The sequence below is a fragment of the Narcine bancroftii genome, chromosome 1 (genome assembly GCF_036971445.1).
Source record: "Narcine bancroftii isolate sNarBan1 chromosome 1, sNarBan1.hap1, whole genome shotgun sequence".
Classification (NCBI taxonomy): Eukaryota; Metazoa; Chordata; class Chondrichthyes; order Torpediniformes; family Narcinidae; genus Narcine; species Narcine bancroftii.
In genome coordinates, this window is record NC_091469.1 from 489,574,765 (window position 1) to 489,598,462 (window position 23,698).

The 23,698-nt window shown below is 44.5% G+C and overlaps 1 protein-coding gene across 1 annotated transcript in view; it reads left to right on the plus strand.

The window, feature by feature from the left end:
• Positions 1-23,698, plus strand: part of LOC138751987 (diacylglycerol O-acyltransferase 1-like) — a 174,960-nt gene that overhangs the window by 95,799 nt on the left and 55,463 nt on the right. Inside the window, exons 4-6 of the mRNA XM_069915110.1 lie at positions 3,751-3,836; positions 11,943-11,995; positions 22,187-22,292. Of these exons, the coding sequence (XP_069771211.1) occupies positions 3,751-3,836; positions 11,943-11,995; positions 22,187-22,292 (245 nt within the window). The remainder of the gene's footprint in view (positions 1-3,750; positions 3,837-11,942; positions 11,996-22,186; positions 22,293-23,698) is intronic.

The following is a 23,698-nucleotide window of genomic DNA, read 5'->3' on the forward strand; positions in this document are numbered from 1 at the left end:
AGTTTTAAAGGGAATTTGGTGGGGAAATTTTGTTTTCTCCTCCTCCCCCCACCCTGGCCCTTCCTCTCCTCCTCCCCCCACCCTGGCCCTTCCTCTCCTCCTCCACTCTGGTATCCTTCCTCATCTCTACCCCAACCCCCCCTCCCCGTTTTTTGTCCTCCTAAGCCCCTCCCAATCTGGATCATCTTTACCTTCCTTCTCTTTCACTCTTCTGCCACTCTCTTTCCTCAATTGCTTCTTCCCTTCTCATCCCGCCCCTCCCCCCCTCCACTTTGCTCTGCAGCTACTAATATATTCCATTTTTTTCAATCAGTTAAATACGGAATTCTCAAATGATTCTGGTGGGATCTACATTGGTTTCTTTGATGTATGGTCCTGGCCTTTGGGCATCTCCACCATAAGCCTGTACCAATGTAATTGAAACTGAGCTGCTCTGGAGATGATCTTGCTATGTCCAGTAGAGCAGCAATCTGGAGAAGGGCTCTGGCAGATGAAGGGGATTTTCAAGTGTGAACTAAACAAAGTCTGACAGAAAGCAGAATGTTACAGCACAGCACGGGCCCTTCGGGGTGTAACACGAAAGTCTGCAGTTGCTGTGATTGTAGTAAAAACACAAAACTGCTGGAGGAGCTCAGCAGGCCTTGCAGCGTCCATAGGAGGTAAAGATATAACCAACGATTCAGGCCTGAACCCTTTTTCAAGAACTTCAACCCACTGTATCTTCACACTACTGACCCACGACGACATCACCAGATCCAGCTCCAACAGTGTCATCAAGTTTGCAGATAACACGACAGTCATCGGCCTCACCAGCAACAACGATGTGTTGCTCGACAGAGAAAGGGTGGAAAAGTTCGTGAAATGGGGCAGAGTAGCAACCTGAGTCTCAATGTGACAAGACGAAGGAAATGATCGTGGACTTCAGGAGGACCCTCCACTTCACATCCACAACACTATAGTGGAGAGCACCAAGTTTCTTGGAGTTCACTTAACTAGTGACCTTTCGTGGACACTCAATGTCTCCTCACTTGTCAGGAAGGTGCAAAGTGACTGCATTTTCTGAGAAGACTGAAGCGGGGAAAGGCTACCGGCCACCATTATGTCAATAGGAGCTCTATTGAGATCATCCTGGTCGGCTACATTATAGTGTCTGCAGAGAAATAAATCGGAGATCAATCCACAGGACCATAAGAGTGGCACAGAGGGTCATTGGAGTATCCCTTCCCCTTCACCCCCCCGCCCCATTGATGTGATCTAAAGAGGATGAAAAAAATCATTGAGGACCCCTTCCACTCTGCACACAACATATTTCAGCTGCTCCCATCAGGGAAGAGATCCAGGAGGATCAGAGCCAGGACCACCAGGCTGAGGAACAGTGAGGATGATAAATAACCACAGGAACTGCTCACAATAATCATCCAACGCTCTCATATATATGAAACAATATTGTTTTTTAGATGAATACTTGTCCTACATATGTCTTTCTTTGGCTTGGCTTCGCGGACGAAGATTTATGGAGGGGGTAAAAAGTCCACGTCAGCTGCAGTCTCGTTTGTGGCTGACCAGTCCGATGCGGGACAGGCAGACACGATTGCAGCGGTTGCAAGGGAAAATTGGTTGGTTGGGGTTGGGTGTTGGGTTTTTCCTCCTTTGCCTTTTGTCAGTGAGGTGGGCTCTGCGGTCTTCTTCAAAGGAGGCTGCTGCCCGCCAAACTGTGAGGCGCCAAGATGCACGGTTTGAGGCGTTATCAGCCCACTGGCAGTGGTCAATGTGGCAGGCACCAAGAGATTTCTTTAGGCAGTCCTTGTACCTTTTCTTTGGTGCACCTCTGTCACGGTGGCCAGTGGAGAGCTCGCCATATAATACGATCTTGGGAAGGCGATGGTCCTCCATTCTGGAGACGTGACCCATCCAGCGCAGCTGGGTCTTCAGCAGCGTGGACTCGATGCTGTCGACCTCTGCCATCTCGAGTACCTCGACGTTAGGGGTGTGAGCGCTCCAATGGATGTTGAGGATGGAGCGGAGACAACGCTGGTGGAAGCGTTCTAGGAGCCGTAGGTGGTGCCGGTAGAGGACCCATGATTCGGAGCCGAACAGGAGTGTGGGTATGACAACGGCTCTGTATACGCTTATCTTTGTGAGGTTTTTCAGTTGGTTGTTTTTCCAGACTCTTTTGTGTAGTCTTCCAAAGGCGCTATTTGCCTTGGCGAGTCTGTTGTCTATCTCATTGTCGATCCTTGCATCTGATGAAATGGTGCAGCCGAGATAGGTAAACTGGTTGACCGTTTTGAGTTTTGTGTGCCCGATGGAGATGTGGGGGGGCTGGTAGTCATGGTGGGGAGCTGGCTGATGGAGGACCTCAGTTTTCTTCAGGCTGACTTCCAGGCCAAACATTTTGGCCGTTTCCGCAAAGCAGGACGTCAAGCGCTGAAGAGCTGGCTCTGAATGGGCAACTAAAGCGGCATCATCTGCAAAGAGTAGTTCACGGACAAGTTTCTCTTGTGTCTTGGTGTGAGCTTGCAGGCGCCTCAGATTGAAGAGACTGCCATCCGTGCGGTACCGGATGTAAACAGCGTCTTCATTGTTGGGGTCTTTCAGTACATATGTACTGTTTGTCTGTTATGTCTGGTTGTGTGCCTACGTGGTTTGCACCAAGGAACAGAGAATGCTGTTCCGTCAGGTTGTACTTGTACAATCAGATGACAAAAAAAACTTGTCTTTACTTTTCCTCCACTCGATGCTGCAAGACCTGCTGAGTTCGTCCAGCATTTCTGTGTTTTTACAGACCCTTTGGAGATGTAAACCTACTGCACAATAGCAGTCCATAACCCTCTTCTTTCTAGTTATAACATAACAACATAGCATAACAATTACAGCACGGAAACAGGCCATTAGGCCCTTCTAGTCTGCACCGAACCAAACACCCCTCTCTAGTCCCACCTCCCTGCACAGTGCCCATAACCCTCCATCTTCTTCTCATCCATATACCTGTCCAACCCTTTCTTAAATAATACAATTGACTCCGCCGCCACTATTTCTCCCGGAAGCTCATTCCACACCGCTACCACTCTCTGAGTAAAGAAGTTCCCCCTCATGTTACCTCTAAACCTCTGCCCCTTAATTCTTAACTCATGTCCTCTTGTTTTAATCTTTCCTCCTCTTAACGGAAATAGTCTATCCACATCCACTCTGTCTATCCCTTTCATAATCTTAAATACTTCTATCAAATCCCCTCTCAACCTTCTACGCTCCAAAGAATAAAGACCTAATCTGTCCAATCTCTCCCTATACTCTAGATGCTTAAACCCAGGTAACATTCTGGTAAACCTTCTCTGCACTCTCTCCACTCTGTTTATATCCTTCCTATAATTAGGCGACCAGAACTGCACACAGAACTCCAAATGAGGCCGCACCAACGTCTTATACAATCTCAACATCACCTCCCAACTCCTATATTCCATGCAATGATTGATAAAGGCCAGCATACTAAAAGCCTTCTTCACCACCCTATTCACGTGAGTTTCTACCTTCAGGGAACGATGTACCGTTACCCTAAATCCTTCTGCTCTTCTGTATTCATCAATGCTCTCCCATTTACCACGTATGTCCTGTTCTGATTCTTCTTACCTTTGTGTTATTTTTGGCGAGGGAGAAGATGGTACTTTTTCAGAGTTTAATGAAGTCGTGTTAATGATAATACAGAAAATCCATGTTAAATTGTCTCAATGTATTATTCTCTTTCATTTGCAGGTATGGTATTTTAGTGGATCCAATCCAAGTCATCTCCCTTTTTCTGAAGGATCCCTATAGTTGGCCTGCTTTGTGCCTCATTATTGGTGGGTATCCCTCACTGGGAAGTATTTTGTTCTTCTGAACCTCTTCCATTCCCTGTGGTTTCCAACACTCCAGTGGCAGGTTAAATTAAAGTTGTTTGCTTTTAGTTTGCCCACAGGAATACTGTACTGACAGCTCCTGACACATTAGATCAGATATCTGTGAAATTCTTGGATGCTGAGGTGATCAGTTATCTCCCAAATTATCCGCGTAACCTTCTTCACTGGTAACTTTTATTCTGCGACTCTTAACCTCGCAGGTGAAAGTGTTCAGAATACCTTCCTTTCCCGCTTCCGATGCTCTCATTTTGAACTAGTCCCATGACATCTTCAGCTCGTTTAAATTCCCACTTGAAATCCTCTTTTGCATGTTAAAATTGTAAAGCTATCATTAAATGTACATTGTACCCTTCAGTTCTGCTGCAAGAATTCTTGTTACTACTTTAATATTGTGACCAATAATATTTATTGACTGAAAGGTGTGATGGTATTACTGTCAGAGTGCACGATTTTAAATCACTAGTTTGTCTAAATCTAAATTGTCCGCCATTCATCTAGAAGTAGAGGACAAATGTAAAGGTGTGGCCTTACCAGCAAGCAAACCAGCTCCCAAAATGGCAGACGTGCTATAAAAAAACACGGGAAATTGACCTGCGTCCAATACAGGTTTTTAAATCTGGGCTGACGATATCACTGATGGTATCTATCACTTGCTTGCCATGTGACAGACATAGTGATGTATATAAGCCCAGGGTACAAGCCTGGAGGTAACCATCTTGCACTAAACTCCAAAACGTGTACTTCAACTTCCCCGTGTATACATCAACTCGATGTCTTTCGTCGCTCAGTATAGAATACTTCGCTACTATGGCTCCCTATGCCAGCTAAATTACATCTTTTATTGGTGCCCTAAAATACAGGTGTTCTGGGGCAAATCTTTAGCACATTATGCAAAATATTCAACGTTAATTTGCAACCCTTCCCGTTGATTAAAATTTGGAATCTCTGGCATGTACCCAAATTCACTACAGAAACGCAAAATAGTGTTTATTTCTTTATTAGCTAAGTGTCAAATTATATAGCAGTAAAAACAATTTGGTGAAAAACACAGCAGATCAAACGATGTATTTTATAGTGCAAAAATGTTCCAGGCTTGAGCCCTTCATCAAGGTATGAACAAAAATGTCAGCAGGCACCTGAATAAAATAGTGGGGAGGATGGGTAGGGGGAGGAGCACAGTCAAACAGTCAGGAGGTAATAGGGAAGGCACACCAGCAAACAAGGGGAGGAGGGATAGCTCTGTGAATGGAGAGAGAAGGAGGCAGAGATCTGAAGGAAAGAAGACAAACGGAAAGGGAGGGAGAATGGAGAGGAAACCAGAGAAGACTAAGTTAATGCCATCTGTTGTAGTGTCCAGACAGAATATTGTGTTGTTCCTCCAATTTACGGGTGGTCTTGGTGGGGCAGTACATGAGATCACAGACAGATATGTCAGCATGGGTGTGGCCGCGCAATTGAACTGGTTGGCCACTGGGAGATTACTGCCGCTGATGAGGATGGAGCTAAGGTGTTCAGCGAAGCGATCTCTCTCACTGCTCTCACAGTCTGTTCCCCACCCCCCTGCCAAACTAATTTAAACCTTCCCCCACAGCTCTAGCAAATCTGCTTGCCAGCACATTGGTCCCCCTCCAGTTCAAGTGGAGTCCGTCCCTCTTGTACAGGTCCGACCTCCCCCAGAAGAGATCCCAATGATCCAGAAATCTTATCCCTTGCCTCCTGCACCATCTCTTTAGCCACACGTTCATCCTCCACATCCTCCTATTTCTACCCTCACTAGCTCGTGGCACCGGCCGCAATCCAGAAATTACTACCTTGGAGGTCCTGTTTTTTAACTTCCTACCTAATTCCACATCATCCTGTTTCAGGACCTCATCCCCACTTCTAGCTAAGTCATTGTTCCCCACATGGACCACGACTTCTGGCTGTTCTCCTTCCCCTTGCAGAATGCTATGTACTCGATCAGAGATATCCCTGACCCTGGCACCAGGGAGGCAACAGACCAACCTGGATCCCTGATCTCGTCCCACAAACCTTCTATCTGTCCCTCTGACTAATGAGTCCCCAACTACAAGTATCCTGTTCTTATCTCTCCTTCCCTTCTGAACCTCAGGGGCAGCCCTGTGCCAGAGACCTGACCCCCATGACTCGTCCCCCCTATTCCCCCATCTCCAATGCAGAATACATGTTGCTGAGGGGCACTTCCACAGGGGTACTCTGCACAGGCACTCTCCCTCCTTTCCTCACAGTCACCCAATTCCCTGACTCCTGCCTTCTAGGGGTGACTGTCTCCCTGTAACTCTTCTCCATCACTGCCTCTGCTTCCCTTATGATCCTCAGTTCATCCAATTGCAGCTCAAGCTCCCTAACACGGTCACTCATTATATGCAATTGTATGCACCTTTTGCAGGTGTAGTCGTCAGGAACAGCTGTGCTGTCTCCGACTTCCCACATCCCACAACTGGAGCACTTAACTACCCCAACTGACTCCATTTCCTCCTTTCTTACTATAAATATGTTGTTTCAAAGGTACCTTTCCACACAAGGAGCTCCTTCTCAGCTCCTCGCTGGCCACTCCCTCCCTTTCTACTCCTTTTATTAACCCTGACCAATTAACCCCAATTAACTCCTGGCTCCTCCTCCTCTCACCCAACACCAGGCGCTGACTCACTGCCTCCTCCAACCCTGAGTCAAGGGAGCATGGCCACCTAGATAGGAATAATAACGATAACAAAGGTAGGATGGAGATTAGGGTAGAAGGTAGAAGAGAATATATGTGAGGGTCATTCTCTGAAACGCATATATTTTAATGCAAGAAGCATAGTGAGCATGGACAGATACTTGGGGTCATGATATTGTGGCAATTAGTGAGACCTGGCTACAGGAGGGGCAGGACCATATAACCACTTACAGCACAGAACAGGCCAGTTCGGCCCTACTAGTCCATGCCGTAACAAATCCCCACCCTCCTAGTCCCACTGACCAGCACCCGGTCCATACCCCTCTAGTCCCCTCCTATCCATGTAACGATCCAGTCTTTCCTTAAATGTAACCAATGATCGCGCCTCAACCACGTCTGCCGGAAGCTCATTCCACATCCCCACCACCCTCTGCGTAAAGAAATTTCCCCTCATGTTCCCCTTATAATTTTCCCCCTTCAATCTTAAACCATGTCCTCTAGTTTGAATCTCCCCCACTCTTAATTGAAAAAGCCTATCCACGTTTACTCTGTCTGTCCCTTTTAAAATCTTAAACACCTCTATCAAGTCCCCTCTCAATCTTCTACACTCCAGAGAAAAAAGCCCCAGTCTGCACAACCTTTCCCTGGAACTCAGACCCTGAAATCCTGTCAACATTCTCGTGAACCTTCTCTGCACTCTCTCTATTTTGTTTATATCTTTCCTATAATTTGGTGACCAAAACTGTACACAGTACTCCAAATTTGGCCTCACCAATGCCTTGTACAATTTCATCATGACCTCCCTACTCTTGAATTCAATACTCCGATTTATGAAGGCCATCATTCCAAATGCCTTCTTCACCACACCATCTACCTGAGTATCAGCCTTGAGGGTACTATTTACCACAACTCCTAAATCCCTTTGTTGCTCTGCACTCCTCAATTGTCTACCATTTAATGCATATGACCTATTTAGATTTGCCTTTCCAAAATGTAACACCTCACACTTATCAGTATTAAATTCCATCAGCCATTTCTCAGCCCACACCTCCAGCCTTCCTAAATCACCTCTTAATCTTCGGTAATCTTCCTCACTGTCCACAACACCACCAATCTTTGTATTATCCGCAAACTTGCTTAACCAATTCTCCACCCCTACTTCCAGATCATTAATATATATAACAAACAAAAGTGGACCCAGGACCGATCCCTGAGGAACTCCACTAGTCACCGGCCTCCAATTGGACAAACAATTTTCTACCACTACTCTCTGACTCCTCCCATCCAACTATTGCTGAATCCATTTCACTACCTCCTTAATATTAATATTCCAGGATACATTTGTTTTAGATGTGATAGATCAGGGGGTAAAAAAAGGGGGGAGGAGTTGCTCTGCTTGTTAAGGATGACATTATTGCCGTGAGGTGGCAGGATGGTCTGGAGGGATCGTCCAGTGAGGCTGTTTGGGTGGAATTGAGGGGTGAAGGAGGCATGAGGGTGCTAATAGGGGTGTATTACAGACCACCAAATGAGCCAAGAAAATTAGAGGAACAAATTTGTAGGGAGATAACGTATATGTGTGAAAATCATAGGGTAGTGATCATGGGAGATTTTAACTTCCCTCATATTGATTGGGATACCCATACAGTTAGAGGGCTGGATGGACTAGAGTTCGTTAAATGTGTTCAAGATTGTTTTCTAAATCAATTAGTAGAAGAACCGACTCAGGACGGTGTAATACTGGATCTCCTGTTAGGGAACGAGCTAGGTCAGGTATCGGACATTAATGTTGGAGAACAAATTGGGTCTAGTGATCATAATTCTGTTAGTTTTAGGGTAGTTTTAGGGAAGAGCAAGGAGGGTCCTAAAGTTGAGGTTCTGGATTGGAAAGGAGCAAATTTTGAAGGAATAAGAAGGGATTTGGGGAGTATTGAGTGGGACAGGATATTTTCAGGTAAGGATGTAAATGAAAAATGGAGGATATTCAAAAAAGAAATTTTGAGGGTACAGAGTAGCTATGTCCCAGTGAGGATCAAAGGAAAGGCTGGAAGTCATAGGGAGGCTTGGCTTTCGAGGAATATTGGAAATTTGGTTAGGAGAAAAAGGGAGGTGTATAAGAGGTATAAAGAGCAGGGAACTGAGAATTTAAAGGAGGACGACAAGGAGTGTAGAAGGAATCTTAAGAAAGGAATTAGAAAGGCCAAAAAAAGGCACGAAGAGGCTTTGGCAGACAGAGTAAAAATAAATCGAAAGGGTTTCTATAGGTACATTAAAAGTAAAAGATTAGTGAGGGATAAAATTGGACCCCTTGTAGATAGTGAGGGTAGGCTGAGTGAGAAGTCTGAGGAAATGGGGGAAATTTTGAATGATTTCTTTGCCTCGGTATTCACTAGGGAAAAAAATGTTGAACCAGTTGAAGTAAAGAAAAATATTGGGGAGGTCATGAAGCATATAAGGATAACCGAGGAGGTAGTGATGGCTGTGTTAAAAAAGATAAAGGTGGATAAATCTCCCGGACCGGACAAAATATTCTCTAGGACACTCAGGGAGGCTAGTGGACAGTTAGTGGGGCCATTCACAGAGATATTTAGGATGTCACTGGCCACGGGGGTGGTACCAAAGGATTGGAGGGTGGCGCATGTGGTTCCTCTGTTTAAGAAAGGGTCCAAATACTAACCTGGGAATTATAGGCCTTTCAGTCAGACATCTGTGGTGGGCAAGTTTATGGAAAGTGTTCTGAGGGATGGTATTTGCAAATATTTGGAGGTACAGGGATTGCTAGGGAGTAATCAGCATGGTTTTGTCAGGGGTAGATCATGCTTGACAAACCTGATTGAGTTTTTCGAGGGGGTTACAAAAAAGATTGATGAAGGGAAAGCTGTGGATGTTGTCTATTTAGTCTTTAGTAAAGCTTTTGACAAAGTTCCCCACAGGAGGTTAGGAAAAAAGGGTGGAGGCATTAGGTATAAATAAGGAGGTAGTGAAATGGATTCAGCAATGGTTGGATGAGAGGTGTCAGAGAGTAGTGGTAGAAAATTGTTTGTCCATTTAGAGGCCGGTGACTAGTGGAGTTCCTCAGGGATCGGTCCTGGGTCCACTATTATTTGTTATATATATTAATGATCTGGAAGTAGGGGTGGAGAATTGGATAAGCAAGTTTGCGGATGATACAAAGATTGGTTGTGTTGTGGACAGTGAGGAAGATTACCATAGATTAAAAGGTGATTTAGGAAGGCTGGAGGTGTGGGCTGAGAAATGGCTAATGGAATTTAATACAGATAAATGTGAGGTGCTACATTTTGGAAAGGCAAATTTAAATAGGTCATATACATTGAATGGTAGACAATTGAGGAGTGCAGAGTAACAAAGGGATTTAGGAGTTATGGTAAATAGTGCCCTCAAGGCTGATACTCAGGTAGATGGTGTGATGAAGAAGGCATTTGGAATGTTGGCCTTCATAAATCGGAGTATTGAATTCAAGAGTAGGGAGGTCATGATGAAATTGTACAAGGCATTGGTGAGGCCAAATTTGGAGTACTGTGTACAGTTTTGGTCACCAAATTATAGGAAAGATATAAACAAAATAGAGAGAGTGCAGAGAAGGTTCACGAGAATGTTGACAGGATGTCAAGGTTTGAGTTACAGGGAAAGGTTGTGCAGACTAGGGCTTTTTTCTCTGGAGCGTAGAAGATTGAGGGGGGACTTGATAGAGGTGTTTAAGATTTTAAAAGGGACAGACAGAGTAAATGTGGATAGGCTTTTTCAATTAAGAGTTGGGGAGATTCAAACTAGAGGGCATGGTTTAAGATTGAAGGGGGAAAATTATAAGGGGAACATGAGGGGAAATTTCTTTACGCAAAGGGTGGTAGGGATGTGGAGTAAGCTTCCGGCAGACATGGTTGAGGCGGGATCATTGGTTACATTTAAGGAAAGACTGGATAGTTACATGGAGAGGAGAGGACTGGAGGGGTATGGACTAGGAGGGTGGGGATTTGTTACGGCATGGACTAGTAGGGCCGAACTGGCCTGTTCTGTGCTGTAAGTGGTTGTTATATGGTTATATGATCTCCCAGTCTGCGTCTGGTCTCTCCGATGTAGAGAAGTCATCTAATTTTATTACATTGGAAGTCTTGTAGGTGTCCCTCTATTTCACAATGGATTAAAGACATAATTTTCTTCCTTAAATTGTAAAAAAATAAATACGTATTAAGAGAATCCAAAGTGAATTTTTTCCATAAATGTCAACCCTTTATGCCTTATTTCTCTGAATTACAAGTGCCATCAGAATAAATGTTTGATGAATGTAATTAGAATAATTGGTAATATTCTGATCATACTGTCAGCAAATGAGCGAAGATGGTCAGGGAGTGGGGGCGGTTCTGTGCATGTGATTTTTTTTAAACCTTTTTGTTGCTTTTTCTAATGTTCCAGTTGTTTAGGGAGAATATTTATTTACTTTTATACCCATGCACCAACAATAATCTCACACTCAATGTCACCAAGGCCAAGGAGTTGATTGTTGACTTCAGGAAAGAAAAGCCAGAGATTATCATTTGGGGATCAGAGATGGAGAGGAGTCACTGAGATCTTTCCTGGACCCAACACACCAATGTCATCATGAAATAAACACATCAGCACCTCTACTTTCTCAGGAGTTTGCGAAGGTTTGGCGTGACATCGGAAACCCTGGTGGTGGAAAATCTGCTGAAAATCTGCTGCAAAACAGTCTGGTATGGGGGACACTAATACCTCTGAGTATAAAGCCTTGCACAATGTAGTGGACACAGGCTGGGACATCGTGTGTAAAACCCTCCCCACCATCGAGAACATTCTCATTGTAGTGAAGGGCAGCAGTAATCATCAAGGATCCGCATTGTCCAGCACACACCTGTTCTCACTGCTACTATCAGGAAAGGGGTATGCTTGCCCCATGTCTCATACCACCAGGTTCAGGAACAGCTGCTCCCCCTCCACCATCAGAATTCTCAACAACAAACTCAATCAGGGACTCATTTAAGGACTCTTACTTGTGCACTTTATTGATTTTTTTTTCTTTCCGTATTGCACAGTCGATTTGTTTACATGTGTACATTATGTACAGTTTTTTGCTCTACCTTTTAGTGGTAATTTTTTCCTCACCAGTAGGAAAAAGAATCTCGGGATTGTATGTGACATCACGTATGTACTCTGATAATAAATCTGAGGTGGATCTGATGTATATGTTTGTTGGTTTTTCTGTTAAAAAGAGGAAGACATAACATAAATCTGTATAATATGAACAGTTGTTTTGAGGCTCAATATTATGGATAGTTTGTATCATTCTTTCTCTGGCATCTGTTGTGTTTTAACAGATTTTCTTTTCACTTCCCTAGCCTCCAATGCTTTTGTAATTTTGACACTACATATTGAGAGGAAATTGGCCTTGGTGAGTGAATCCTTTCCTACTTCTGGGAGTTTTCTTGGTTGTACATTAATGTTGGTGAGGTTTGCTGGCACAATTTTGCATTCAAAAGACATTTGGACAGGAAGCGTTTAGAAGCATATGGACCATTGCAGCCCATGGGATTGGCACAACTTGCTTGACATGGGCAATATGGGCTTAAGGACCTGTTCCGTGCTGTTTGACTCCTATGGGAGAATCCGACTTGTCAAGCTGGACTTTTGGATTACGTTCTTTTAGCAGCTTCAGGGACAGGACATTTTCCTCATTTCTGTTGTCAACCCACTCCCCTGTGGTCCTTGGAAAAATTGTCATTTACTTTACCCTGTCTCTCCGAAAGGTTTCCACTGTAGTTCCACTCAGCAGCCAGGTGGGAACTCCGACTTGGAGGGGAGATAGTGCCGGGAGAGGAGTGATTTTAAAAGATGGCACCAAAGGGAGGATTTCTTCTTTGGAAGAACCCATGGGCTTTTTTAGAGGGGTTCTGGGTACTATTGATAGGGATATGTGTGTGTGTTTCATAAAGAGGAATTGTATGTGTTGGAAATGTCTTTTAATAGGGAACTGTTGCAACAGTATTTATAAAATTGGGAAGATACTATTGTCATACAATGTTTGTGTGAAAAATTGTATGGATAAAACACTAAAGCTTATTAGTCTTAATATTAATGGGATAAAGGGGACGGTGAAGTGGAAGAGGGTCTTGGCATATTTAAAGAAATTAAGAGTGGATATAATCTTTTTTCAGGAAACACATCTTACCAAATTGGAACATGATAAATTAAAAAGAGGATGGGTGGGACAAATAATATCATCTTCCTTTGGTTCCAAGGCAAGAGGGGTGGCTATTCTAATTAATAAAAATACACCAGTGTTAATAGAAGATACCTTGATCGATCAAGCTGGAAGGTATGTAATGGCACACCGTAAAACTTATGGAGAAACATGGATATTTATGCCCCACATTATGACGATGTAACCTTTATGAAGGATATCTTAAAAACAGTAGAGGGAAGACAAAATATATTAGTTGGAGGAGACTTTAATTTCAGCTTGGTAATTCGGCAGGAGCAATAATGAGGATGAAAGAGCAAAAAAAACGCACAATTTCATATATGAAAGATCTATATCTTATCAATGGATGGAGCCAATTAAATTCCACAGAGAAAGACTGCTCTTTTTACTCAAGGGTGCACCACTCATAGACAAGGATTGACTTATTTTTAATGTTTGCCCAGTTAAAAAGTAGAGTGATAAAAACAATATCTAGCGAGGTTTCTATCAGACCACTCTCCATTAATATTAACTATAGCAACAATGGAAAAGCAAGAGAATGTATACAGATGGCATCTCATTGCTTAAACGAACAGACTTCTGCAAATTTATAAAGAGACAGATAGAAATATTTTGTGAAACAAATCTGCCGTCTACTAATAATAGTTTTCTGATATGGGATACACTTAAAGCATATTTAAGGGGACAAATGATATCTCATACAAATAATCTTAAGAGGAAACATATGGCAGAAATAAACAGTTGGAGAGGAATATTAAAGAATTAGAAAAAAGTCAGAGAATAGGACTACAAGAAGAATACAGTTCACTGGAGAATAAAAAGCTAAGATATAATACAGTACATATAAAACAGAAATGGCTATATTAAAAACTAAACAACAATACTATGAGTTGGATGAGCAGACACACAAAGTTTTAGCTTGGCAGATTAAAACAGGAGTCATCAAGAATTATAAACACTGTAAAAACAGAGACAGACACTCTAGCATATAAGCAAAAAGAAATTAACAACACTTTTAGACAATATTACACAAAACTATTCAAATCAGAATTACTAGGAGATGAGAACGTAATGGAAAAATTTTTGCTGAATGTCAATCTTCCATGTCTGGAAGAGAAAGAAAGGATAGAATTAGATACTCCTTTCACAAAGGAAGAAATCGAAAAGGCCCTGGGCACCCTACAAGCTAATAAATCACTGGGAGAGGATGGATTTCCATCTGAGTTTTATAGACAATTCAAAGAATTTTAATGCCCATTTTAATCGATGTCCTGGACCAAGCTGTGGAAACACAGGCCCTCCCAGAGTCATTCTCAACTGCAATTATTACAGTGTTACCAAAAAAGAATAGGGACCCACAAAAAATACGTCATACTGACCAATTTCCCTGTTAAATGCAGATTACAAGATGTTAGTGAAAGCATTGGCTAATAGGTTAGGACAAAACTGATCCATATGGACCAAGCAGGGTTTGTTAAAGGAAGATATTCCTCAAATATTCTAGGAAGATTATTTAATATAATACACATGGCTAAATCTGAATGAAATCCAAGTATTACAGTCTCCCTGGATGCAGAAAAAGCATTCAACCGTTTGGAATGTCCCTTTTTATTTTAAAACACTGGAAAGTTTTTGGTATAGGCAGAATATTTATAAATTTGGATAAAAACTATATATTATAAACCACAAGCTAAAATAATAACAAATAATCAGATGTCAGCGGTGCTCCCTTGAGTAGATCGAGCAGTCAGGAATGCCCCCGTCCCTAATGCTTTTTATTTTTAGTTATTGAACTAAAATAATAAGGAAGAGATAATAAGAAGGGATCCAGATATAAAGTGCTTCAAAATCGGGCAAGAAGAACACAAAATCAGTCTATTCCCCAATGATGTGCTATTGTACCAATGAGAACCAGCTAAATCTTGGGAAAAATTACACTAGAAAAATGTGAAAGAATATTAGGCTATAAAATAAATATGGATAAAAGTGAGATGATGTCATTAACAAATTTTGATTATGAAAGATACCAAAAAGGAAGTCAATTTAAATGGAAGACAGATGGAATAAAATATCTTGCAATAGCAACTGGCAATAACTTGTAAAATTGGTACAAACTAAATTACGTTCCTCTTGTTGGGAAGATAGAAAGAGACCTGCAGAAATAGTGATACTTACTGATTACTTTGGTGGGAAGGATTAATTGTGTCAAAATGAAAATGATGCCAAGACATCAATACCTTTTTCAATCACTGCCTATTCTGTTACCTAAAAACTTTTTAAAACTACTAAACAACCATATTAGACAGTTCCTATGAAATAATAAGGAACCAAGAATTGCATTGGAAAAACTGACATGGGAGGATCTAGGCTACCAGATTTTTTAAAAAATTTCCTAATTACACAAGATAGATTTCTCGCAGCCTTCTTCACTGAAGACAACCCCCCACCACCTGTCTTGGGTTCAAATGAGAATGTACTCAATGGAGGGAGGGGGAAGCAAAGGACTTTATTTATAAATGGACTTTCAAATCACTAAAGAAAAAGCCGGATAACCCCATTCTAAGAAATTAATGAATATATTGTGGAGGCACACTTGCTCAGGGCAAACTGGCCCCGCTTGTAACGCCACATGGTGGAGCAACCCTGGGAAGATGGTGCTATCAGGAGTTTCTTCCTCAGTCAAACCTCCCGCGCGGTGCGCGCCCCAGGCAGCGTGGTGACGTCATCACGCATGTGATGACCGAACCAGCACTACCCTTAAAGGGGCACGCACCAGATTCAAATAAAAAGTCATTAACGACGCTCAGCGTGGTGGCTGTGCTTCTTACACTGCTCACACCGCCACAGTGGTGACCCCGATGAGCCCAGACGTTTTGCTGGACTCGGCAGAGGTTAACTCTGTCTTTATCAAGCTTCCCCCCTTTTTGACCCACCACCCGAGAATGTGGTTCGGGCAAGCGTAAGTGCAATTCCAGCTTCGCAACATCTCCGCAGACGCCACGAATTTTTACCACGTCATGAGCGCGCTGGACCAAGACACGGCACCAAGGGTGGACAACCTCATCCACCACCCCCGCCGGCTGTGAGCAAGTATACCCCCCTCAAGGATCTGCTGCTGGGAACTTTTGGGCTCACTCCCCAGCAACGGGCTTCCAGGCTGCTACACCTGGATGGGCTTGGGGACCATAGTCCCTCGGCGCTGATGGACGAGATGCTAGCCCTGGCGGAAGACCACAAGCCGTGTTTTCTCTTCCGCCAGATATTCCTGGAGCAGATGCCGGAGGACATCCGACTGCACCTTACAGATGAGGACTTCTCAGACCCACGAAAGGCAGTGGCTGCGTGGACGCCCTCTGGCAAACGAAGAGGGAGAAAGAGGCATCCCTCAACCAGGTAACACGACCGGGACCCAGCTGCCCGCAGGCCGCCCCCAAGACCAAGCCGGAGGAGTGGCAGTCGACCTGGTGTTTCTACCACCAGCACTGGAAAGCGCAAACCCGTAAGTGCCGGCATCTCTGCGGGTTTCAGGGAAACGGCCAAGCCAGCCACCGTTGATGGCTGCGACTGCTGGCCACGTGAACAGACTCCTTCATGTTTCGGACAGATCCACCAGCCGCCACTTCCTGGTGGACATGGGCTTAGTTGAGTGCACTTCCCTCCCCCCCCCACCACGGCCTTAGAGACTCACACCTGATCTCGCAGTCCAACCCTGACGGTGGCTAATGGCTCCACCATCTGGACCTACGGCAGATTGGGAGGGAGAAATTCCACTGAAGGTTCGTCCTGACCACGCTTTTAGGGGCCAACTTCCTGAGGGCTCTCAGTCTCCTGGTCAACATGAAGGGCAAGAGGCTGGTCAACGCCTGCATGTTCCACTCCATACGGTTGGACTCCGCAGACGCTTGCAGGCCCGAAATCATTGTCATAGCCGTCGCTAGGGAAGAGTTCCCCACCATCTTGAAGCTGCTCTCCAACGCTGCCCTGCCCCAGCATGGGGTGTTCCATCACATCGCCACGCTAGGCCCAGACGGCTGCTGCCCGAAAAACTCCAGCAGGCAAAAGAGGAGTTCTCCAGGCTTCAGAAGCTGAGAATAGTCCAGCGCTTGGACAGTGCCTGGGTATCACCGCTCCACATGGTCCTGAAATCATCTGGGGGCTGGAGACTCTGCAGGGACTGCCTTCGGTTTGACGATGCAACCACTCCCAACAGGTACTCAGTGCCCCACAAACAAGACTTCTCCGCCAACCTGCTCGGAGCACGGATTTTCTCCAAAGTGGACCTTGTGTGAGGATACCATCAGATCCCGGTGCATCCAGATGACGTGGATAAGACTGCCATCAACACCCCCTTCGGCCACTTCAAGTTCCTCCACATGCCCTTCGGTCTAAAGAACGCTGCCCAAACAATCCAGCGGAATGGACACAGTGGGAAAGGATTTGAACTTTGTGTTCATCTACTTGGACGATATACTGATGGCCAGTCGCAACCGTGAAGAGCACAAAGCCCACCTCCGCATCCTCTTTGCCCGGCTGGCAGATTTCAGCCTCATAGTCAACGCAGACAAATGCCAGTTCGTCAGAGAGTCCCCCCAGTTCTTGGGGCACACCATTTCGGCTGCCCCAGCGCTGGAGAAGGTGGCAGCCGTCCAACACTTCCCCAAGCCCTCCACCCTGAAAGGCCTGCAGGAGTTCTTGGGGATGGTGAATTTTTACCATTGGCTCATCCTCGGGGCCGCTCACACCATGTGCCCATTGTTCGTGCTCATGGCCCCCAAAGAAAAAACCCTGGCCTGGCTGGAAGAGGCGGACAATGCGTTCGTGACAACAAAGGAGGCGCTGGTCAGCGCAACGCTGCTGGTACATCCACGGCCAGAGGCGCACATGGCACTCTCCGCGGACGCCTCAGCTACAGCAGTGGGGGTGGGGGGGAGTAGTCCTGGAACAGTGGCTCGACGGACAATGGCGCCCGCTGACCTTTTTCAGCAAACAGCTGCGCCCACCGGAGCTCAAATACAGACACAAACTTGCTGGCAGAGCTCTGCAGGAGACTGCCCTCCCTGGCTCCCCCACCTCCATCCTGCCACGGCACCTGGCCAGTCCACCTCCCCAAGGAACTCGACTCTGCCCAATTCGTTTTCGTGCGGAGGGGACCGCAGGGGGGGCACCCTGCAGCGCCCGTACAAGGGGCCATACAAGGTCTTGCACTGGTCCGGCGGAACCTTCACACTGGACGTTCGGGGGAGGGAGGAACTGTTTACGGTGGACTGCCTGGGCTTGGTGGACCGCCTGGACTTATCACAGCTGGTGCAGATGGCCAGGCCCAAGCGAAGGGACCGCCCGCCCAAGCCGCGGGACACGAAGCCGGTTCTTGGTGGGGGGTTGTGTGGCGGCGCACTCGCTCAGGGTGAACCGGCCCCACTTGTAATGCCACGTGGCGGGGCAGCCCTGGGAAGATGGCGCCGTTGGGGGTTTCTTCCTCAGTCAAACCTCCCGCTTGGTGCGCGCCCCAGGCAGCGTGGTGACCGAACCAACGCTGCCCTTAAAGGGGCACGTGCTAGATTCAAATAAAGCAGCTGTTAACGACCCTCAACGTGGTGACTGAGCTTTCTTACAATGCTCACACCGTCACAGTGTAGGAAAAAAAGTAGGGATATCAATAAAAGGCCCATTGTGTAAAAATGTGTTATTGTCTTTGAACATGGGCAACAGAATATTAAATTCGTGGTATGACAAAGGTACAAGATATATTAAGGACTGTTACACGGAAGGAACTGTTATGTCCTTTGAATAATTAAAGCACAAATACGGAGTAGCCAATGGGACCTTCTTCTGTTTTCTCCAGTTTAGATCGTTCTTAAGAGAAAGTTGGGGATCAATGTTGACCCCACCTGAAATTAGTGAAACTGAATGAACAGTTGGATGGGGAATACATCCAAATTTATAACAAAAATGAGCTATGCTCTCCAGAGGGTTGAAGAGGTCAAGGGAAAGATGGGAGTCAGACTTGGGTGTGGTGATTTCAGAAAGAAGCTGGTCAGATTGATGTAAGGACACCATGACTTCAATTATAAATGCCAGACATGGACTGGTTCAGTATAATTTTTTTACACCAATTATATCTGTATAAAAGTTACACAGATCAAAAGTCAAAATTTCAGAGATGTGTTTCAGATGTGGGTCTGAGACAGGAACTTTTCTCAATGCCACGTGGTCGTGCGTGAAAGTGAGGCCATTTTGGCAAGAAATCGCAGAAAAATTACCCAGGATAACAGGAGTGGCCTTCACGGGCGACCTGGAGCTTTATCTACCAGGTAATTTTAAGGAAATAACAAATTGACCGAATATCAAATCTCATTTATAAAAATAGCACTGGCGGTAGCAAAAATAAATGTATCACGATCACATGGAAATCCGACTCCCTTCTCATAGCACGATGGACTGTGGAAATGAACAGCTGTAAACCTATGGGGGAAAAAAAATCACATATAACGTAAAGAAATATGAGACTTTTATAAAGATCTGGCAGCCACACCTGGACCACGTAGGGGCCTAGATACAGTAATAAAAAGGATCAAAAAGTGTATAAAACTAACTATTATACATCCAAAACGTAGTTTCCCCAACTGTACTCCACATGCTTAATAAGCTCTGATGGTGAACGTATGGAAGGGAGGGAGGGACTGTTTTGTTTTTGTTTGTTGTGTTTGTGAGAAAAAGTTTAAAATATTGTATATTTAGAATGTTGCTATGTATAATTTTTGAACAAAATCAAAAATAAAATATTCCAAAAAAAGTACAGTTCCACTCTGTCCATTGACACTCTCAAGCACCTAGGGCCAGGAGGACCTGTTTATCCTGTTCAACCTGAGCCAATTCAGCATGGACTGTTCAGGCCATCTGATCCCCACAGCAGCAAAAGCATGCACTTCTGGATAGGATTAGAAGATGGAGCAGAAGAAATCTTGGTGGTAAAGGAGGCGTCTACAGATCCTGTTGAACTGAAACAATGCATAAAAGTGTTGGAGGAACTCAGCAGGTCCATGGAAAGCAATAGATAAGGATAGGCAAGTATTCACAATCAATTTGGTCCAAAACAAATGTGATGTTGCAGTAGAGCAGACAGATGCCTTGCAGTAGTGTAATGTGTAGGATAGTACTGGAATTAAACTGCCTTGATAAAAGGTTCATACCAGGAACATTAACTGACTACATCTATCCATGGAGTAAAAACACCAAAGTTTACAGACATTGTTTGGAGTAAAAACACAAAATTGCTGGAGGAACTCAACTGTCTCACAGTGTTCATAGGAGGTAAAGATGCATAACTGAGGTTTCGAGCCCGAGCCTTTCTTCAAGGTATGAGCGAAAAGTAGACAGGCTCTTGAATTTATAAAAAGGGTAACAAAACTATCTCCACACAGATGCTGTCTGACCTGCTGAGTTCCTCCAAAAATTTTTGTTTACTGTGAATCGGAAGAACTGTTCAGCTGTGAAATAGAATTTGATGAATCTGATGATGCTTAACCCAGAGCAAGAAACATTCAACCATTGGGAGCTGCTGTTTGATCGAGTTTCTCCTCGCCAGCCACAGCTGATACACTCCACGATACAACCTGGCCCTTGTGTTGTTCATCATTTGCACAGTTGCTGATGTTCAAAAGAAGGACTAACTTGTTGTTTTGAAGTTAGAGCATGGACACAGCTGGAGATATCCACATCGATACTAAAAATCCCAAGCCTAACTCGTCGTCCCATTTCACAGATTGGATCAGCAGCCGAGTGAAAATGCATCATTTTATAATAAGAGTAATTATTTAGCTGGTAGTTCCCCTTCAGGTCTACCTTTCCTCATCACGGATTAAAGGCTGTGCCTAAAATGTGATGACATATGTTCTCATTGATGGTTGACTTCAGGAAAGGAAAACCAGAGGTGTATAATCCAATAATCTTTGGAGGATAGGAGAGGGTGAGAAAATTTAAGTTCTTGGGAGTCACTATCTTGGAAGCTCATTCCTGGACACAGCCCAGAACATCACAGGTAAAAACCCTCCCCACCATCGAGAACATCTGCGGGGAATGCTGCCGTCGGAGAGCAGCAGCAATCATCGAGGATCCACCCCACCCAGCACATGCTCTGTTCTCGCTGCTGCCATCAGGAAAGAGGTATCGATGCCACAAGACTCGCACCCCCAGGTTCAGAAACAGCTGCTCCCCCTCCACCATCAGACTCCTCAACAAAAAACTCAGTTAGGACCTTATTTAAGGACCCTGACTTGTGCACTTTATTGATTTTTTAAAAATTCTCTCTGTATTACACAGTCAGTTTGTTTATATTTCATTATTTGTGTAAGTGTGTATGTTGTGCACAGTTTTTGTTCACTAACAATAAGTGATAATTCGGCCTGGCCAGCAGGAAAAAGAATCTCAGCGTTAGGAACATAGGGATTAGGAACAGGAGTAGGCCAAAAATGGCCCATCGAGCCTGCTCCGCCATTCAATAAGAATGTGTCGTCAAGTATGTACTCTGACAATAAATCTGATCTGATATTCTTGACATGCATGCTCTTCTGACATTGTATTTATATCTGGTGCCACTCGGCAATCTTTATCCCCAACTTAAAAATCCAGGATTTGAGCTCAAATTTGTTACATGTTCTGAGGTACAATGAAAGTTTGTTTTGCAAGCGGTCTAGTGAGACATCCCAGATGTGATAAAGCAGGCAAAACACAGCAGAAAATGCACAGTTACAGAGAGTGATCCGTTCACACAGAGCCCTGGCAAATTACTGTAGCACAGTGAGGTTCGGTCAGGGGTCTTACTGATCTTGACTCTGGGGGTACGTGATCTCACACTCGTGAATCTTCTTCCTGTCAGGAGGAAGTCATTGTCGTGTGCCCTGCTGCTATACAGGGGTAACTGAATGCTCAATTTAATTTATTAATTTAGATATGTAACACGGTTACAGGCCCTTTCGACCTACGAGCCCGTACCACCCAATTAGCCAAGAACCCCTGTACATTTTGAACAGTGAAAGGAAAATGGAGCCCCCAGGGAAAACCCATGCAAACTTGAGAAGAATGCACAAACTTTTACAGACAGCGGCAAATTCCAATCCCCATCACTGGCACTGCAACAACATTGCACTAACCGTTGGGCTAACCGTGCCACCCCATGATACAATGAGATGTATTCTTGACACACAACCTCTTCTGATTAGCCGGGACATCAAAGGTATGGGGAGAAGGCCGGGCAGTGGGGCTGCGTGAAAATAAATCAGCTCATGATTAAATGCTGAATGGCCTATTTCTGTTCCTAAGTCATATGGTTTTTTAAAAAATGTTTCTCATTGAGTTTTAATCTGTTTTAACTTTTCCCCACAGGGTACTTATTCTGAGAAATTTGGGCTCATCTTGCACACCATTGACCTGATCACCATTCTTACATTCCCTCCTGCCGTGTTGTTAACTGTCCGCTCAGTAACTCCAGGTGAGTGCATGTAATGAGAGTTGGGGCAGAAAGGGGATTGGGTTGTCTATCTTTGCTTTACTTTCCATGTGCCAACATCCCTTCAAGAAGGAAAATGGGACATTGGCCTTCATTGCTGGAGGGATGGAATTTAAGGGCAAGGAGGTCCTGCAACTGTACAGGGAGCTGGTGAGGCCGCACCTGGCGAACTGTGTGCAGTTCTGGTCTCTTTACTTGAGGAAGGATACACTGACTTTGAAGGCAGTGCAGAGGAGGTTCACCTGGTTGTTCTGCAGATAAAGGGTTAGCCTATAAGGAAGGATTGAGTCACCTGGGACTTGGGGTGGCACAGTTGGAATAGCAGTTAGCGCAATGCCTTTACAGCGCTAGCGATTGGGACCTAGGTTCGAATCCCGTGCTGTCTGTGAGGAGTTTGTATGTTCTCCCCATGTCTGCATGGGTTTTCTCCAGAAGCTCCAGTTTCCTCCCACCATTCAAAAAGTACCAGGGGTGCAGGTTAATGGGCTGTAAATTGGTGGCAAGGGCTCATGGGCTGAAATGCCTGTTACCATGCTGTTTGTCTAAATTTAAAAATTTTAAATATACTCTGGAATTGAGGATGAGGGGGAATCTTATGGAAGCACATAAAATTATATAAAGAATAATAGATGGAAGCAGGGAGGTTTTATTCGTCGACGGGCAAGATTAGAACAAGGGGACATATCCTCAAGATTTGGGGGAGTAGATTTAACCCTTTAGACTTTTGCCATTTTAATACTTTCATAATATATACTCCAGACTTGGTCCATGGGTAAACTACAGTATGAAAGATTAAAAATCAATATAAAACCTGTCCCTGAAAAGCAGGACACAGAGACCAAAATGTTAAGACAGATGAGGGGGATCTTTCTTCTCCCAGAGAGTTCTGAATCTGTGGAATTATCTGCGCAAGGAAGCAATAGAGGCTACCTCATTCAACCTATTTCAGGCAGATTTTTGCATAATGTGATTAAGAGTTTTGGGTAGGTGGAGCTGTCCATGGCCAGTTCAGCAATGATCTTATTGAATGGTGGACCAGGCTCAACAAGTAAGATGGCTCTCTCCTGCTCCTTTTTCTTATATTCTTCTGTTAAATTGGCAAATTAAAGCATTCAGGGTTCATCCTCTAATGAAGTCATTCTTGACCTTTTTCCAGATCAGGCCCCAAGGCTCTGCCCAATGTTTGTGGGCCCCCTTCCCTGTGAAGCCATTAAGTATTGGTTTCTTCCATTTGTTACAAGTCCAGAGGACCCCAAAACCCAGCAGCAATAGAAATTCACCAAGACAAATGGTTACTTAAAAGTTGCTTTTAATTTTCTTTAAACATAAAAACAGGATCAATCTTTAATTCATTACTATTAACCTAACCCCCTTCTAATTCTAAGTGC